General features: G+C 39.8%; 1 protein-coding gene across 2 annotated transcripts in view; it reads right to left on the bottom strand.

Moving 5' to 3' along the window:
- Positions 1-21,034, bottom strand: part of nbeaa (neurobeachin a) — an 828,675-nt gene that overhangs the window by 635,329 nt on the left and 172,312 nt on the right. For both annotated transcript variants that reach the window (XM_059646713.1, XM_059646714.1), the window contains 5 exons: positions 15,052-15,131; positions 14,709-14,771; positions 11,898-11,995; positions 8,119-8,211; positions 573-681 (listed from right to left, as the gene is read on the bottom strand). In XM_059646713.1, the coding sequence (XP_059502696.1) occupies positions 573-681; positions 8,119-8,211; positions 11,898-11,995; positions 14,709-14,771; positions 15,052-15,131 (443 nt within the window). The remainder of the gene's footprint in view (positions 1-572; positions 682-8,118; positions 8,212-11,897; positions 11,996-14,708; positions 14,772-15,051; positions 15,132-21,034) is intronic.

Genomic DNA, 21,034 nt, shown 5'->3' with positions numbered 1-21,034 from the left:
GTACAAAATAAATTGCACTGCTGTCTATTAACCTGTTCTTAATCTGCTTGTTTTATTTTCTATCCATTTAAAAACAATGCTCAAAATTAAGACTGTTATATTTTTTCAAGGTTTACTGTTACCCTCCTCAATTCAACCCATAAAACAATCTAACAATTTTCAAGAACCAGCCTGACAGCAAAAATTAAAAGACATAATTGGACGTAGCAGACACCTTACTGGAACACATTCAAAATGGGGCTAATTGCATTTTAATTGAAAAAGGCAAGCATATGGGTACAGATTCTATGTTATTCCAGGAAACAACAATTTGTGAAAGTATCTTTTCACATGTGAATACAAGGAAATGTTATTGTACAAAATGCATTGACAATTGCAGCTTTACCATTTTATCCCCAACAGAATGCATGTAAACTTCAGAAATCTAACAAATAATCCAAAACAGTGAGTTTTTTGTTATTGTTAAGCATGTAGTAAACACAGCAAGAAATTCATCTTTGAACTGTGTCTAACATATGCTTCTCACAAAAATTACAGTAGTTGCCATGTCTCTTTTCTGTTCAATGTCTTACCTCATAAAGTGTGTTATATGTCGTTATAGTAAGCGTACTGGTGTGAAGCATTAACCTTTCTCCAAGCAGAGTGAACAGACTGTGTGTGTGCATGATCTCCACCTTCCTTCTGAAAGAGTCACATGGTTATACTAGATATGACTGATTACGGTTTATTTTGCATAGTGATTAAAATCAATTAAATTCACCTTTTCTTCATTTAGAGTCACTTTTGTTATGTCCATTGCCCTATCAGTTGGAAGTTAGTCCAACTTGCACTGATTTAAATTTTCACTTCAGGACATGATTAAAGTTCATTAAAACTGTGATCTCTTTACATGTCATAAATAAAGACGAATAACAAAGTAAATACCAGAAATTTAGAATACTCAAGATATTTAATATGCAACTTAATTACATTTATTTAATATCAAAATATTTTAAGGCATTTTGCAAAATGATTTCCCAATTTTAAGTGGAACAAACATTCATGTAGTGAACATCCTGTGGGAGCCACTCTGAACCAGCAATAACCCACAAACAGCTACTAGGTTAACATGCAGTATTTTGATTTTTTGTTATTTTCACTATATTCAGAAATGTTCTTAAACACATTTCTTTTCTCCCAATCACCAATTCATTTTTTTTCTTCTTATCAACTACCACAGTAAATAACCTGGGCTTCCAACTAGTTCTGAACAGTTCTGAGGAAGGGTCACTGCACCTGAAACGTTAGCTCTGATTTTTTTCTCCACAGATGTTGCCAGACGTGCTGAGCAAGTTCTGTTTTTGTTCCAGATTTACAGGAATTCTTTCAGTTTTTATTAAGGAAATTCCTAAGTTATTTTACAAGTACCTTAAAGGTAAAAGGATAACTAGGGAAAAAGTAGGGCCCATTAAGGAGCATAGTGGAAATCTGTACATGGCACCAGATGGCATTGGTAGGTTCTAAACAAATGCTTTATGTATATTTTCACTAGTGAGATGGATGACATTGGTATAAATATCAAGAAGGAGGACTGTGAGAAACTTAAAGGAATTAGCACAGACATACAGGAGGCTCTGAGTGGTCTAGAAGGTCTAGAAGGCCTAAAAGCAGATAAAACTCCAGACCTGCATATAATATGTCTCATCTTGTTGAGAGGGCCAAGGGAGGAAATAGCAGGCTGCGAGCAATACTTTTTAATTCTTCGCTGGCCACGCGAGGAGGTGCCAGATGACCAGAGGACAGCCAAAATGGTATCATTATTCAAGAAGGCAGTAAGCAAAAAGCCAGGCAACTACAGGCTAGTCTATCTAACCTTTATGGTGGGGAAAGTAACAGAAAAAATTCTGAGGGACAGAAATAATTTGCATATGGAGAGTCAGAGATGCGTCAAAAACATTCAGCATGGTTTTGTAAAAGAGAGGTCATACCTGGCCAACTTGTTCAAACTTTTCAAAGAGGCGACCAGATGTGCAGATGAGAACGATGCATTAATCTTGTGAGACTTCAGTAAGGTATTTGAACAGCTCCCACATGGGAGACTGGTAACAAATTTAAGAGCCACATGGAATCCAAAAATATCTTGCTAATTGCATTCAGTTTTTGTTGAGTTGCAAGAAGGATAATTGTCAAGGGGCGTTTTGTGACAGAAAACCTCTGCTGAGTGGGGTCCTCAGGTATCATTATAGGGGCCCTTGCTGTTGTGATATGTACAAATAATTCAGAATTGAATATAGGAGAGTTGAAGAGTAAATTTGTGAATCATTCAAAAATGAATGGGGTGGTAAATAGTGATTTGGGCTGGACAACAAAGTTAGGGAGCACTCGATGAATGATAAGATCCAGGGAAGCACTGGGGCTCAGAGGGGCTTTGGTGTGCATGTCCACTTGGCCCTTAAGATGGCAGGACTGTAGCTAACGTTGTTATGAAGACACATGGATACTTGCCTTTATCAGCCACAGCATAGAGTTTAACAGCAGGGAAGTTATACTGGAACTGCGTAAAGTGTTGGTTAGGCCACAGCTACAACATTTGGTGCAGTTCTGAAATCCACATTATAGGAGGGGTGTGAACATGTAGAGAGGGTGCACAGGGGATGTAACTGGAAATTTTTAGTTATGAAGAGTTAATGGGCTGGGGTTATTTTCCTTGGAAGAATGGTTACCAAGGAGGGAATGAATGAGATGTATAAAATTACGAGGGGTGCAGGTAGGGCAGGCAGTAAAGACTGTTTCCCCTTGGTGGAGAGATCAATGATCACTGCATAGATTTTAAGGTAAGGGCCAGGAGGTTAACAGGAGATGTGAAGTGTTGAGAATCTGGAACTCACTGAATGTTAAAGTGATAAAGGCAGAAACCCTCATAACATTTAAGAACCAAGGGTAGGAATCACAAAACAGAAGGTTATAGTCCAAATGAGTTTATTTGAAAACACAAGCATTTGCAGCCTCACTCCTTCTTCAGGCATTAATGAGAGGTAGCATCAGACACTGAATTTATAAGTATAAGATCAAACATTCACACCATTGATGTGGATCTAATAAACAAACCTCAAATGCTGTTAAATCTGGATGTAAGTTTGCTCGCTGAGCTGGAAGTTTCGTTTTCAGACATTTCACCACCATTCTAGGTAGCATCATCAGTGAGTCTCCGGTGAAGCGCTGGTGTTATGTCCCGCTTTCTATTTATGTGTTTAGGTTTCCTTGGGTTGGTGGTGTCATTTCCTGTGTTGGTGATGTCATTTCCTGTTCTTTTTCTCAGAAGGTGGTAGATGGGCTCCAAATCGATGTGTTTGTTGATGGAGTTCCGGTTGGAATGCCATGCTTCTCGGAGTTCTCATGCGTGTCTCTGTTTGGCTTGTCCTAAGATGGGTGTGTTGTCCCAATCAAAGTGGTGTCCTTCCTCATCTGTATGTAAGGATACTAGTGATAGTGGGTCATGTCTTTTTGTGGCTAGTTGATGTTCATGTATCCTGGTGGCTAGCTTTCTGCCTGTTTGTCCAATGTAGTGTTTGTCACAGTTCTTGCAAGATATTTTGTAAATGACGTTCGTTTTGCTTGTTGTCTATATAGGGTCTTTTAAGTTCATTAGCTGCTGTTTTAGTGTGTTGGTGGGTTTGTGGGCTACCATGATGCCAAGAGGTCTGAGTAGTCTGGCAGTCATTTCCGAGATGTCTTTGATAATAGGGGAGTGTGGTTATGGTTTCTGGGCACGTTTTGTCTGTTTGTTTGAGTTTGTTGCTGAGAAATCGGCGGACTGTGTTCATTGGGTACCCGTCCGCCGATTTCTCAGCAACAAACCCGAACAAACAGACAAAACGTGCCCAGAAACCATAACCACACTCCCCGACATCGAAGACATCTCGGAAATGACTGCCAGACTACTCAGACCTCTTGGCATCATGGTAGCCCACAAACCCACCAACACACTAAAACAGCAGCTAATGAACTTAAAAGACCCTATACAGACAACAAGCAAAACGAACGTCATTTACTTCCCCCCCCGCAGCGGTGGAGAACGCCCTTGACTACGTCTCCCGCATTTCCCGCAACACATCCCTCACACCCGCCCCTGCCACAACCGCCCAAAGAGGATCCCCCGCGTTCTCACACACCACCCCACCAACCTCTGGATACAACGCATCATCCTCCGACACTTCCGCCATTTACAATCCGACCCCACCACCCAAGACATTTTTCTGTCCCCACCCTTGCCTGCCTTCCGGAGAGACCACTCTCTCCGTGACCCCCTTGTTCGCTCCACACTGCCCTCCAACCCCACCACACCCGGCACCTTCCCCTGCAACCGCAGGAAGTGCTACACTTGCCCCCACACCTCCTCCCTCACCCCCATCCCAGGCCCCAAGATGACTTTCCATAATAAGCAGAGGATCACCTGCACATCTGCCAATGTGGTATACTGCATCCATTGTACCCGGTGAGGCATCCTCTACATTGGGGAAACCAAGCGGAGGCTTGGGGACCGCTTTGCAGAACACCTCCGTTCGGTTCACAATAAACAACTGCACCTCCCAGTCGCGAACCATTTTAACTCCCCCTCCCATTCTTCAGATGACATGTCCATCATGGGCCTCCTGCAGTACCACAAGGATGCCACCCGAAGGTTGCAGGAACAGCAACTCATATTCCGCTAGGGAACCCTGCAGCCCAATTGTATCAATGTGGACTTCACCAGCTTCAAAATCTCCCCTTCCCCCACCGCATCCCAAAACCAGCCCAGCCTGTCTCTGCCTCCCTAACCTGTTCTTCCTCTCACCCATCCCTTCCTCCCACCTCAAGACGCACCTCCATTTCCAACCTACTAACCTCATCCCACCTCCTTGACCTGTCCATCTTCCCTGGACTGACCTATCCCCTCCCTACTTCCCTACCCATACTCTCCTCTCCACTTATCTTCTTTTCTCTCCATCTTCGGTCTGCCTCCCCCTCTCTCCCTATTTATTCCAGAACCCTCTCCCCATCCCCCGCTCTGATGAAGGGTCGAGGCCTGAAACGTCAGCTTTTGTGCTCCTGAGATGCTGCTTGGCCTGCTGTGTTCATCCAGCTCCACACTTTGTCATTTACAAAATACCTTGCAAGAACTGTGACAAACACTACATTGGACAAACAGGCAGAAAGCTAGCCACCAGGATACATGAACATCAACTGGCCACAAAAAGACATGGTCCACTATCACTAGTATCCTTACACACAGATGAGGAAGGACACCACTTTGGTTGGGACAACACATCCATCCTAGGACAAGCCAAACAGAGACACGTATGAGAATTCCGAGAAACATGGCATTCCAACAGAAATTCCATCAACAAACACATCGATTTGGAGCCCATCTACCACCCTCTGAGAAAAAGAACAGGAAATGACATCACCAACAAAGGAAATGGCACCACCAATCCAAGGCAACTAAACACATAAATAGAAAGCGGGACATAACACCAGCGCTTCACCGGAGACTCACTGATGATGCTACCTAGAATGGTGGTGAAATGTCTGAAAACGAACCTTCCAGCTCAGCAAGCAAACTTACATCCAGAACCTCAACCTGAGCTCAAATCTTCTCAAAACTCGCTAGTTGTTAAATCTTTAATCAGTTAGGAGGTTTTAATTGATTAATATGCATATGTACATACCCGAATTCCTTTCAAGTCACAGTCCTGAGAGAACTAAAGGTTTTATCAGTGTGAGGAAGAGGCACCATTTTAGGTCAGACAATGCATGTTAGGTGTGAGACCTTGTTTAGAATCTGTTTGTGCTTTAGTCTGGAGTCAGGCTGGTTTCATATTTATGGTAGCAATTTATAAACTGCCATACTGACTGATACTCATTTGACTCAGCCAACATTGTCTATCTCATACGCTGCAGGCAAGGGTGCCCCAAGGCATGGTACATTGGCGAAACCAGGCAGATGCTGCAACAACGGAGAATGCCTCTCATAGCCAAGTTCGGTACCCATGAGGAAGGCCTCAACCGGGATCTTGGGTTCATGTTGCACTACAGGTGATCACACCACTCCATACACTCTCCCTCCCTCAGACACAAGCATTCTCTCTCTCCCCTCATACACACTCTCTCCACCCCACTTACACACACATACTCTCACCCCCTCACACGCACTCACTCTGTCTCCCCACCGTGTCTGTCTCTCTCTCTCTCTCTCTCTCTCCGCGATAGCTTGTGTTTTCAAATAAACCTGTCGGACTATAACTGGTGTCATGTGATTTCTGACCTTGTCCATCTAAGTCCCACACCGGCACCTCCACATATTTAAGTAGCGCTTAGATGTACATTTGAGGCGCCAAGCATACAAGGCAATGAGCCAGATGCTGAAAATGTAATCAGAATAATTAGGCGGTTGTTTTTGACCTACACAGACTTGATGGGCCCAAGGACATGACTGTAACAGTTCAAGGACGCTGCTCACCACCACCTGCTCAAGGGAAACTATGGACAGACAGCAAATGCTGGCCAGCCAGTTACAACCACATACTATGAAAGGATTTTTTTTTAAAAAAGGAGGTTCTTCTGTGCTATAGATCTGTATAACTCTAAAATTTGGGAGCAGAAGTTGACCATTCAGCCGAACAAGTCTGCTCTGCTATTCAATGAGATCATGGTGATCTGATAACTCTCAATTTCAGAGTACTGTCTTTTCTCTGTAATCCTTGATTCCCTTGCTGATTAAAAGTCCGTCTGACTCCACCTGAGATGTATCTAAGTTACTTTAAGTATAGTAAATCTGTGGAAGTCTTTCCCACTGAGGGCTATTGAAGCTGGGCTATTAACTATACTTCTTCTGTGATTATGCCCTCTGGTCCTAAACTCTGATACAAAGCAAAACACCTGTCCAAAGTGTACATCATGTTTCATTCTTGTCTTCCAGTAAGTACAAGCCCAACCTATTAAATCTTTCCTCATAAGACAATCCCTCTTTATCTAGTATCAGCCTGACGAACAATATCGTTCCTCAGAAAAGACACCCAAAACTGTTCACAATGTTCCAGCTCTGGTCTGACTAGTGCTTCATACAATTTTAGTGAAACCTCCTTACTTTTATACTCCATTACCTTTGAACTAAAGGTCAACATTGCATTTCCATGTACAAACCTGTCTATAGTACATTCACTTTCCTCACGCATGTCATTAACATTGAAAGCCTGCACCCTTTCATTTCTTCAAAAAAAGATTCCTTCCCTCACTCGACTAAGGTGATATCGATTTGGGAACTAGACCTGCCTGTCGTATAAAATATAATTTCCTAATTTGACCGCATGCATTACCTCTGTACAATTTATCTTGTTCATTATATCATTATTACTGCCCTGTAGTCCTTACTTATCATGTGAGCTGTCTGAAAATCTCCACCCCTATTAAATCACAAATGTGGAAACCTGTAATTTCTATGTTTTAATTTACACACATAAAGACAATGTCTTAATACAATCCTCTAAGACATCCTAAAATTCTAGCACTATAATTAAACCGTTAACTAACATTACAACTACTTTTTATTCCTCACTCTATCTATCGTAAGAACATTATAACCAGGAATAATTAAGATATATTACCATTATAGCAACCATACATGGTATCTCTCCTTACTGAGATTAGTTATTAGTCATCCAAGCAGTTTACACACTCATAAATACAGCTAAACCCTTACTCAACTTTGTAGTCTTAGGCTTTATTCATTTTGCATGTTTTAAAATAGTTTTGACATCCCTTGACCCTTTTACAATAGTGCTATTATTTCTATCAAGCACAGTTTGCTTCTGTTGATTTGCGATGCCTCTTTTCTAACAAACTATTGAATACCACCTCAAATTAACACAGAAGGCACAAACTTAAGAGATTTAAAACAGGCCTACCAACATTAAAGTAAAATAAGAATTTCAACTCAAAATGTATTAAAGTATAAAAGTGAAAATTTCCATACAATCTCCCAACCATTCTCAAAGAAACCAAGTTCTGCATTGTTATTTCTCGTTCCATGGGCTTCTCACAGTCTGACAAAGTGAAAAGAGTAAATTTACCTTAAAAGAAAATTAACTTAGCGGTACTCACTTATGACCAAGGTGCTTGAGGAAGTATCCCAGAACTTTTAGCGCTTGAACACGGATGCTTTCACTTTTTGAAGCCAATAATTTGTAAATAACACTAAAGAAAGAATAAATGTACCAAAATGATTACAATGATTAACACTATATCACTGTGCATTGTTAACAATATTTTTGAAACAAATGAAATCAAAATCACTGATCCTTCTAATCCTTGTAACTTCTTCTGATTTGCTATGGAATGGAAAATAGGAAAAGGCAGAGAATCTAAGGGCAAGAATCAAACTGGGCCACAGTGCAAAATAATGTTAACAGGACAAAGAAGGTTCAAGATACAAAATAAGGCCCTGTGACTTAATTCAAAGAGAATTTACAATAACACGGATGAATCAGTTGTACAAATAGATATAAATGGGTTTGATAATAGCAGCAATTATGCAGATTTGGCTGCAGAGTGACCAGATATACCCCTGAATATCCAGGGCTATTCAGTTTTTAGGAAGGTCAGACAAAAAGAAAAATCAAGTTGGTAGGTAGGGCAGCACTGCTGATTAAAGAGCTCTAACATAATAGTGAGGAAGGATATTAGCTCCAGTCAAGTGGAATTTGTATGGGTTGAGCTCAGAAACAGAAGGGGGCAGAAGACAATTGTGCAGCTTGTGTACAGACCCCCAAATGTAAGGCACTAAAACAGGAAATTAGAGACTAAAACAACAAAAGGCTAATTGAAACTAATGGTGACTTCAATCTGCATAAAGATTGGGTAAATCAAATCAGTAGCGATAACACAGAGGAAGAATTCCAGGGCTGTGTACAGGATGGTTTTCTGGATCAATAGATTGAGGAACCAGCTGGAGAACAGGCCACCCCAGACTGGGTACTGTGCAATGAGAAAGGAATAATTGTTAATTCAGCAGTGCTAGACTGGGGTAAAGGAACTGCAAGATGATAGAATTCTTCAATAAGATTGGAAGTAATCTAGCGGATTCTAAGACAAGGGTCCTAAATAAAGGAAACTACAATGATATGAGGTGTGAGCTGGCTCTGATAAATTGGAGAACATTATTTAAAAGGATGAAGATGGGTAAGCATTGGTAACATTAAAAGAGCTACATGGAGAATCTGCAACAATTGTTCATTCCGTCTGGCACAAAAACAAAATGAAAATGTTGGCCCGGCCACTGACAATGAGGGAATTTAAGGATGGTCTCGGATCTGACAAGGGGCATACAAAATGGCCCAAAAAAGAAACAGACATGACAACTGGGAGCAATTTAGATTTTAGCAAAGGAGGACAAAGGAATTATAAAGTAGGAGCAAGTGGAGTAAGACAGAAAGCTTGTGTTGAGCATACAAACTGATTTTACAAGCTTCTAACAGTGTGCAAACTAAAAAATATTAGTGAAGGCAAATGCAGGTCCTTTAAGTTCAGGGACACAGGAATTTAAAATGGGGAACAAAGAGAAAGCAGACCAGTTAAATACATAGATAATGGGAGCTGCAGATGCTGGAGAATCCAAGATAACAAAGTGTGGGGCTGGATGAACACAGCAGGCCAAGCAGCATCTTTGGAGCACAAAAGCTGATGTTTTTTCTGATGAAGGGTCTAGGCCCGAAAGGTCAGCTTTTGTGCTCCTAAAATGCTGCTTGGCCTGCTGTGTTCATCCAGCCCCACACTTTGTTATCTCAGTTAAATACATATTTTTGTTCTGCCTATGCAACGGATATTACAAATAACTTTCTGAAAATGTTGGAACACAGGATCTAGTGAGGAGGAAGAACTGAAGAAAATCAGTATTTGTAGGGAAATAGAGTTAGGGAAATCAAGGGGATTTAGGGCCAATAAATTCCCAGAATCTGATTATCTACATCCCACAGTACTTAATGATGTAGCCCTAGAAATAGTCAACATCAGGATTTGAAACATTCTGGAACAGTCCACATGGATTGGAAATGGGATCATGTAACCCCACATTTTAAAAAGGGGGTAGAGAGAAAACAGGGAAATTACAGAATGGTTAGCCTGACATCGGTAGTGGGAAAATTAACAGTAGAAAATAGCGACAGGAGCAGACAGACAGCATGGATTTACAACAAGGAAATCACACATGACAAAAAGTCTTGTTTGAGGATTTAACAAGTAGATTGGATAAGGGAGAACCAGTGAATATAGTTTCCTTGGGATTTCAGAAGGCTTTCAATAAGGCCTCACATTAGAGGTTAGTATGTAAAATTAAAACACATGGAATTGGGGATAGTGTATTGGCAAGGATAGAGAACTGGTTGGCAGACTGGAAATAAAGAATAGGAATAAACTAATCCTTTTCCGAGTGGCAGGCAGAGGCTCATTGGCACTGCATAGATTTATGTTTGGATCCCACCCACTTTTTGCATTGTACATTGTCAACTTTAGACATGAGAATGAACTGAAATATAAAATCTGAAAGTCTGTAGATGGCACAAAACTGTGGGAAGATGAACTGTGGGGACAATACAGAGATGCTTCAGTGTGATTTGGGCATGTTGAGTGAACATGTCCAAATGATGGCAGATGAAATTGTGGATTGTTGAAAGATTATCCACTTCTGCAGCTAAAACAGGAAAGCAAATCACCAAAATGTGAAAGATTTGTTAAGGGGAGATGCGAGATGCAACATTACCTGGGTATTCTAGTACAGCAGTCGCTAACGGTCAACATATAGGTGGTGCAGGCAATGAAGAAGCTAAATATAATGTTGGCTTTCACTGCGACAGAATTCAAGTTCAGGAGCAAGGATATCTTGCTGCAATTGTCTAGGACCTTGATGAGACCACGTTTGGAGTTTATGTGCAGTTTTAATTGCCTTATATGGGAATGAATGTTCTGGCTATGTGGGAGTACGACAAAGGTTTACCAGACTGATTACTGGGATGACAGGTCTGACCTATGAAGTGATCTATGAACAGAGACTTTGTCAGTTTGAACTATATTCACTGCAATTTGGAAGAATTTGGAGGATCTCATAGAAACCTGAAAAATTCTAACAGGATCAAACATGGTAAATTCAGGAAGGGTGTTCCACTTGACCAGGAAATCAAGAGCCAGGCGGCCCAATTAAAGGATATGGGAGTAGGCCACTTAGACAAATAGCAACTTTTTCACCAAGTCGTCAGCCTGTGAAATTCTCAGCCACAGAAAGAAGTTAAGGCCAACATTTTGCATGTTTTCAATAAGGAGTCAGATATAGTTCTTAGGGCTAAAAGGATCAAAGGGCATTGGGAGAAGGGAAGAACTGGATACTGAGTTGGGTGATCAGCCATGGAACATACTGAATGGCACAGCAGGTCCGAAGTGTCGAATGGCCTCCTCCTGCTCCCATTTTCTATGTTTCTATGTTATCTAAAAGTCGAATGCATCACCAATATAGCAAAAAAGTATTTCAAAATTTAACTATTCAGTCAGCCACTCTCATTGTTAGAAACCTAAAAATTGGTGAAGAATATAGATATATATTATCATTGTCCCAGTGTGGTGATTTAATGAATGAGTTTTATTCATCAGAAAAGTGTCCCAACATTTCACAAATTTCAAAAACTTGACTGTTTTACAAAAATGTCACGAATTCATTTGAAATTGACAATTTTATGCTCAATTATTTTAGCAAAGGGCACCATTTCCGCTGGAAATAAATATGATTTGCTTTTTCTTTCTCACAAAAGCTAAAAACAAAAGTGGCTGAAAATGACAACTGGTGAACAAATTCCTTAGTTGATTTGTTTGCAGTTGTGATATACTTATGTTCTCACCGTATCCCGTTTCTTTGATCAAAAGCAGGTATCATGGATGCAGGGTGCTCTGACATCAGTGCAACCAATAGTTGCAAAACATCATGAATGTTTTCATCCTGTGTCATGGAATAGTTGTCAATCAGTAAGCCAGATAAAATAAAACTCTCTTCATACAGATACTAAGTTGCTAAAAATCAACTTCCCACATGGTTCAAAATACAGCAAGAAGGGCACGCAAGCAAATTCAACTCTGAGGCACCACAATATCCTGTGAGGAAGTAAAGAACAATAAACCCTACTTGAAGATATCTGTACTTCTCTAATCCTTGTCTCATCTGCAGTCCTAATTAAATCTATTCAAATATTGGTAGTTCTACCTTCAAGTATCAAAGCCTTGAGCTCTGAAATTCCCACCAAGTATCTCACCAACTTGCTTTCCTTCTTTAAGATAATATTTAAAATTCAAGCTTTTTGTTAACTGACCTAATATCTCCTTATGCAGCTTGATGTCAACACTTGTCTTAAAATGTTTCTGTGTAGCTCCTAAACTATTTTGTTACATTAAATGCACCACCAAATAGAAGATGTTACTGGAAATGTAAATCGATACTAATGTGTTCCATGGCTAAAACAGATTTTACAAAACAGAAGTAGGTTTTACTTCCCTTTACAATTTCTTCTCTTCAGTAATCCAATTTCTGCTTGGGTTACAGTTCTGTAGAAACTGGTCAAACTTCTGTGTCTCTTCAAAAATGGGCATTTTCATCACTGAGACTAAACCATATGTGAGGAGCATGTGGCTTTGGAAGTTATGCAACTAAGCCTAAGCCCTTCCACTCTTGACATTCAGATAGATAAATTGTGATTAATTAACTGAGAACAGTTCGACAGTGGGAGTTTCCTGGTTTGTATGGCTCGGTACCCAAATAAACTCACTCAGATTTTCCGGTAGTCCCAGATATTTTAAAATGACAGACGACTGAAAGATTGAAAAATATAAAACTCCAAGAAATAGTTACAATGCACATATTTGTTGAAATACAAAAATAGTAATTTGATTATTCCAGATGTGGTCTGACTACAGCTTTAGCAATATCTCTCTTATTTCCTTTGAAATTAAGGTCAACATTCTTTTTGCCTTCTCTATTACCTGAACTCACATGCTCACATCTTATAATAAATAGATAACACCCAAAACCCCCGTGCTGCAGTTTATTGCAGTCTTTCCCCATCTAAATTACATTCAGCTCTTCTACACTTCCTGCCATAATGCATAACCTCACACTTGCCTGCATTATATTCCATCTATTGTTGCATTTTTGCCCACTCACTTAAACTGTCTGTATCTCCCAAAGACTCTTTGTATTATCCTCAACATTTGCCTTCCTGCCTACTTTTCGGTCACCAATAAACTAGGCAATTTTCAATTCACTTCCGTCATCCAAGTAATTCATATCTATTGTAATTAACTGTGGTCCGAACATTGATTCCAATAGCACACCTATAGATTACATAGAACATAGAACATAGAACAGTACAGCACAGAACAGGCCCTTCAGCCCACGATGTTGTGCCGACCATTGATCCTCATGTATGCACCCTCAAATTTCTGTGACCATATGCATGTCCAGCAGTCTCTTAAATGACCCCAATGACCTTGCTTCCACAACTGCTGCTGGCAACGCATTCCATGCTCTCACAACTCTCTGTGTAAAGAACCCGCCTCTGACATCCCCTCTATACTTTCCTCCAACCAGCTTAAAACTATGACCCCTCGTGCTAGCCATTACGACTGTGAAAATGCTCCCTTCATCTAAATTCTGTATTCAATTATTTAGCCAATCCTCTATTCATAGAATCATAGAGGTATACAGCACAGAAAGAGACCCTTTGGTCCAATTCATCCATGCCGGCCAGCTATCCCAAACGAAACTAGCCCCATTTGCCAGCATTTGGCCCACATCTCTCTATACCCTTCCTATTCATATACCCATCCAGATGTCTTTTAAAATGCTGTATTTGTACCAGCCTCCATCACTTCTTCTGGCAGCTCATTCCATATATACACCACCCACTATGTGAAAAAGTTGCTCCTTATGCCCCTTTTAAATCTCACCCCTCTCAACTTAAACTGATGTCCTCTAGTTTTGGACTTCGCCCACCCCTTGGGAATAACATTGTCTATTTACTGCATCTACGCCCCTCAAGTTTGTATAAATCTCTATGAGATCATCCCTTGGCTTTTGACACTCCAGGGAAATTAGCCCCAGTCAATTCAGCCTCTCCCTGTTCCCTGAGCCCTCCGAACCTAGCAACATCTTCGTAAATCTTTTCTGAACCCTTTCAAGTTTCACAACATCCTTCCCATAGCAAAGAGACCAGAATTGCATGCACTATTCATCCAAATATGCTACCCCAAATCCATGGGTTGTTGTCATATTAAGTAACCCTATGTGTGATACCGAATCAAACAATTTTTGGAAATTCAAATATATTTCTTAGACTCCCCTTTCCCTGTCCTGCTTGTTGCTTAAATGAATGTAATAAATTTATCAATCACAATTTCCTCTTCCTGAAGTTGTGTTGACTCTGTTTGATTTTATTTCAAATTTGCAAAGACTCTGTTATTACCTCTGCTATAATTGATGATAGCATTTTTAAAATTAGATTTTATTAAGCAAATGAGTGAAAGTTTAGCAGGGATAAATAGGAATGAGGCGTAATCAGTTCAACCAGGATCTTACTGAACGGCAAAACAGGCTCAAGGAGCTGAGTGGTATATTTCTGTTGTGATTCACATGCTTGCATGACTGTACTTTTTGAACTCACCTCATGCATGGTTAACAGGTAGTTAAGAATACTTTGCAGCTCATCCTCCTTGACACCACGATCCTATTCAAAATAATGTAATTACAGTTGACAAATTATATTCAGACAATGATACACAAAACATTGGCAGTAATTTAGATGAATTCTGTATTGGAGGACCATGCATTTAACCTAATATGTTTTCTGCTGCTTTGCTAAACCTTGATAGAATACAATCACAGGGAACATGCAATGAATTTTGTTTCATCACTGTAGTTATCTTCTTTCCCAGTTTCTATAATTTAATACAGCTTAGTAAAAAGTGTACCATTTTTAACATTTCGGCATACATGTCAGTTCTTACCTTCAAAATTAGTTGCTTCAAAAATAGCAGCATAAAAGCCCGCAATGAAATAATTTCTTTCTGAGATGGACGAGGGCCATCTTTAAATAAAAAGAAAGTTTTCTGTCATTCATTTCAAAATTTTAGTGTAAAAATACGTCTTCCAATGTCCAGTTCCTAGACTTACAACTTTTCATGTAAATACATTCAGCAAATTCCTGAGATATACAAATGGATCCTAACAAAACAATTTTCTTTTGAAAGAATTGTGCAAATTCAAACAACTTTAAAAAACCTTGTGCTCAATTAAGAAAATAAACTTCAGAATAAAAAGACTAAATCAAACGTTTCTGGAGATAACTGAACATGCAGGAAAAATACTTGGTTATTAAAAAAACTAATTTAAACTACTAGCTATCCAATCCATTTTAGAAAATTATAGTTAAATTTTATAAAATATATTGGCAGAAGTTAAAAAAATTCTCAATTTTTATTGGGCATATTCCAAATATCGAACATACTGGTAAAAAGAGCTTTCATTTCACTAGGTCATGTAAAAATTACATCACTTAGTTAATATCCATATAGCTCTGGTTAACAGGCACAGCATTTCCCCTACATTTTTCTCCATGGTGTGTAAAAAGTCACGTTAAATCTGACAATAAATATCTCATTCATCTTGCACTCTTTTAAAAACGCATTTGTAAAAAGAATAAGATTGCTCTGAAGTTAATGCTTAACTAAGTTTCAAGTTACATCAATTCTCTATCCTTAATCTTGTGTTGCAAAACTGATGCATGTATTAAAATGAATGGAATTCTTCGTTTTTCAGAATGTAACTTCATTACTTTATTGAACCATCTTAAATTTTGGGTAAATTGTCAAGATCAAAATGTATTCTGATATAAAAAAATTAAATTTGCGTCAAGGTTACTTAAATATTTAATAAATATATTGTACAATTTTGTGAGAAACTGTCAACACAAGGAAAACTGAATATTCAGCAATGAACTAATAGAACTATGCCTCAAGATTTTTTTCCCAGCACAAGCAATGTTATAATGTATATGAAGATTAATTAAACAAATTAAGATTATAGCTTAATAAAGCTATAATTTAAAAAGCACTGCAAAATTTATTCTGATTTCTCTTCAGTGTTCCATATATTCCCCAAAATGCAAAGTTGCAAAGAGCTTCTTCCATTGGCTTTCAGCTAAGTGACCCTCCAACTTTCCTCAAAACCTCACAACTCTGAATCCAAATCTCAAGTTGGGGAATGAGAATCAGAATTCCTCGTGGAAATCTCAGCAGGTGCAGGAATTGAGCCTACGTTATTGGTGTCATACTGCATCATAAACCATTCGTATAGCCAAATGAAGTAATCCAATTCACATAGATCAAAGAGAGGGCATTGATCTGAAGAGTTTCAGACAAGTGAAGAATATGTTGGTGGGAGAATCTTTCGATTGTGTAATGCCAGACAACAGATTCCGTTTACAGCGCCTGGAATGAACTGGCTAAAATTTTAACTGGAGTCTCTCAGCAATAAAGATCGGAACAAAATTAAAGAATTTGGAGTTCACCAGTTCCCAATTTGGGAATAATTACTCTTTCAAGATTTTAGCATTTTACCATTCTTTGGAAAATAGCCATAATTATTTTATAGACATAAATCTAGATTTTAGTAAAATACTGTTGTTAAAGCCATTGATTGAATGAAGTGTGGATATGGAAAATAATAAAACAATTGTGTATGCAAAATCTGTGAATTTGGAATTTACAATTGTGATACTAATGTGTTCGTTTATGGAATGTAACCCCTTTTCTAAAAAATTAAAGTGGTGTTATTGACACAGGGCAAAAACTTAGAAGACAATATTTACATTAAAATGAACTGGGCATCTGTCTTTTAACAGATTAAAGGAAGCTACAATAGTTGCAGGAATAAGGAATGAGGAATACAATAAACTTATGAGAGATGAATGATGTATGTAGGATCTTAGTAAACACAGAAGATCAGAGGCGTAGGCATTCAACAATGTAGTAGCTCTGGATTCAAATTTATTTTAAGAAGAAACAAACATTTCCATTTTACGTTTTGTGGATTTGATGAACAAGTTCAGTCAGTCGATAATAATACATAATAAAGAGAAGAAAACAATTGGAGCAAGGTAATGGAAAAGTAGATAGAGGTCAGACTTGGTAAAATTTCTCTTACATAATTAGGGCAACTGCAAAAGATCAACTCAGAGAGTTATGTACAAATATGAATGCAGCGGCAGAAAGAACTTTTAGCAATAAAGTATGTGGAAGTATGAAATGGTTCATAAAATTTTGGTAGATCAATCAGACAATAAATTATCAGTTGCACCAGCATGGGCTGTCCATGCTAAGAATTTGGCACAGATAATTGGTTGTTATGGATCATATCAGTTTGTTTCTGGTAGTAAACTTCAAGTTCCATCAGTAATAAATGATCAACACCAGATTCTGAAGGGATGGCAATTAGCACACTTGAGTGGAGAGACCCAGGAAAGATTATTGGTTAAAAAATAATGTACAGCATGGAAACCAGGCTGTCCAGGTACACTCTTCAAGGTTGCTTAATATGGATTACAAATTTACACATTCCAAAGTTGTTGCAGAAAGTAATGAGGATCCAGGTATTTCTCATAATTATATATTACACAATCAGATCAGGCTTTTTTAAAATTTACTTGTGGTGCGTTAGCAACACTGGCTGGACAGCATTTATCACACCTCTCCGCCCTTAAGAAGGTAGTGGTGAATTGCCTTCTTGAACCAATGCACTTCTACATGCCTGTAGGTTTACTTACAACACCGTTAGGGATGGAATTCCAGAATTTTGACCCAGCCATACTGAAGGGACGCTTTTATATTTCCAAGTCGGGATAGTGAATAGCTTTCAGGGGAAGTTGCACATGTTCCCATGTATCTCCTGCCCTTCTCCAAATAGATGGACATAGTTGTAGATTTGGAAGGTGCTTTTGAAAGATCTTTGGTGAATTTCTGCAGTGCATCTTGGAGATAACAGCAGTTTGCATCATTGAGTATTGGTAATGGAGGGACTGGATGCTTGTGGATATGGTGACAAACAAGCTTTGTTCTGGATGGTGTCAAGTTTCTTGAGTTTTGTTTCAATTACACCCATCCAGGCAAGTGGGAGGTATTCCATCACACTTTTGACTCATGCCTCACTTGACAGGCTTTGGGGAGTCAGATGGTGAGTTAATTGACACATATTTCAAGCGTTAAACTTGCGCTTGCAACCATTTTGTTCATGTGGCAAGTCCAGTTGAGTTTCTGGTTAATGGTAACCCCAACACCGTTGATGGTGGGGGATTCAGTCATGGTAATGCTATTAAATGTCATGGGGCAATGATTGGATTCTCTTTTATTGGAGAGGGCCATTGCCTGGCATTTGCGTGGTGTGACTGTTTATTTGCCACATGTCTGCCCAAGCCTGGATAATGTCCAGATCTTGTTGCATTTGAACATGGACTGCTTCAGTGTTTGAAGTGTCATGAATGCTGCTAAACGTTGTGCAATCATCAGCAAAAATCCCCACCTTTTGATCTTAAGATGGACACAAGGTCATTTTTAAAGTAGCTGAAGATGGTTGGGCCTCAGATATTACCAAGGAACACCTGCAGATATGTTCTGGAGCTCAGATGTCTGATCTCAAAAAACCATAACCATCTTCCTGTGTACCAAGTATAACTCCAACCAAAGAGAGTTTGTTTTATGATACCCATTGATTCCAGTTTTGTTATGACTTCTTGATGCCATACTCAGTCAAATGCAGCCTTGATGTCAGGGGCTGTCGTTCTCACCTCATCTCTGGAATTCAGCTCCATGTTTGAACCAAGGTTGTAATGAGGTCAGGAGCTAAGTGCCATGCAGAACTTAAACAGGGCATAACTGAGCAGGTTTTAGCTGAGCAGATGCTGCTTGATAGCACTGTTGATGGATGGGGAGGCAACAACCTAGTTATATGATTGCTGGACTGTTAATGGAGCGACCCAAGCAACGTTCTGGGGACCTGGGTTTGAATTTCACAACAGATGGTGGAATTTGAATTCAACAAAATATCTGGAATTAAGAATCTAATGACAACCATGAATCCATTGTCAATTGTTGGGAAAACCCATCTGGTTCACTAATGCCCATTAGGGAAGGAAACTACCACTTTTACCTGGCCTGGCCTGGCCTAATTGTGACTCCAGACCCACAGCAATGTGGTTGACTCTTAACTGCCTTATGGGCAATTAGGGATGGGCAATAATTGCTCACCTAGACAGTGATGTCATCATCCTGTAAATGAATAAAAACAAACATCTTCAATCACTTTACTGATGGTGAAGAGTAAACTGTTGGGGCAGCAATTGGCTGGGTTGCGTTTGTCCTGCTTTGCGTGTACAGGACGTACCTGTGCAATTTTCCACGTTGTCAGATAGATACCGTTTTGTAAATATATCTTGACTCGGACAGCTCAGGGTCTGGAGCACAAGTCTTCAGTACAGAATATTGTCAGTACCTATAGTGTCTGCAGCTTCCAGTAGCTCCAACCAATTCTTGTTATCACATGGAGTGAACCAAAGACTGAAGACTGGTATCTGTAATGCTGGGGACTCGTGAGGACGCTGAGATGGATCAGCCATTTAGCACTTCCAGTAGAAGATTGCTGCAAATGGTTCAACCTTATTTCTGCACTGATATTTGTTGAGCTTCCTCCTCCAGTGAATTACTTAATTGCCTACCATTATTCACAACTAGATATGGCAGGACTGCAGAGCTTAGATTTGGTCCACTGGTTAAGGGATAGCTTAGCTCTGTCTAACAGTTGCTGCTTGTGCTGTTTAGCCCTGTTCAGTAGCTTCATCAGGTTGAAACCTCATTTTTAGGTATGCCCAGTACTGCTCCTGGCATGCCCTCCTGCACAGTCCATTGAACCAGGTTGATCCCCTGGCTTGGTGCTAATGGCTGATTGGCGGATATGCCAGGCCATGACATTGTAGATTATGCTGGAGTATAGTTCTGCTGCTATTGATGGCCCACAGTGCCTCACAGTTAATAAATCTGTTCAAAGTCTATCCAATACGATGGTGGGTATTCTACATGTGAAGGCGAGGCTTCATCTCCACATGGACTGCATGGTGATCTTTCTTTCCAAAAATGTCATGGTCTTATACATCTGGTTGGTAAAGGATGTGGTCAAGGACACTTTCCTGCCCTTGTCAGTTCCCTCACCACCAGCTGCAGACCCAATTTAGCATCTACATCCTGTAGGACCCAACCAGCTCGATCAGAAGTGCTGCTGCCAAGCCATTCTTGGTGGTAGACACTGAAATCCCCCCTTCAGAATACATTTTATGTCCATGCCACCTTCAGTGCTATCTCCAAGTATTCTTCAACTTGGAGCAGTACTGATTCAACCCCAAGAGAGGACAGGTACATGGTAAGGAGGGTGTTTCCTTGGCCATGTTTAAACTGAAGCCAATGGACTTCGTGGAGTCTGCAGTCAATGTTGAGGGCTCTGAGGGGAACTCCCTCTGGTTGTATATCACTGTGTCTTCTGCTAGGTCTAGCCTGCCTGTAGGACAAGACACATCCAGGGATGTAATGGCAGTGTATGGAACATTCTCAATAACGTATGATTCCAAGAACATTGCTATGTCAGGCTATTGCTTGACTAGTCTGTGAGACAGCTCTCCCAATTTTGGTAGCATCCCCAGATTTTAAGGAAGATTTTACAGCGTCAACATGGCTACTGCCTGGGTCGATGCAGTTTCATTTCTTTGTTAAAGCTTCACAGTGGCTTGTTAGGCCATATCAGAGAACAACTGAAAGTCAATCACATTATTGTGGGTCTGGTGTCACATGTGGTCCAGGTAAGGTGATGACAGCAGATTACCTTCCCTGAAGTAAATGAGTGAGCCAGATGGGTTTGTCTGACACTCAGCAATGGTTTCACAGTCATCAG

This window comes from Stegostoma tigrinum, chromosome 6 (assembly GCF_030684315.1).
Source record: "Stegostoma tigrinum isolate sSteTig4 chromosome 6, sSteTig4.hap1, whole genome shotgun sequence".
Classification (NCBI taxonomy): Eukaryota; Metazoa; Chordata; class Chondrichthyes; order Orectolobiformes; family Stegostomatidae; genus Stegostoma; species Stegostoma tigrinum.
This window is presented reverse-complemented; position numbering and strand designations above follow the sequence as displayed.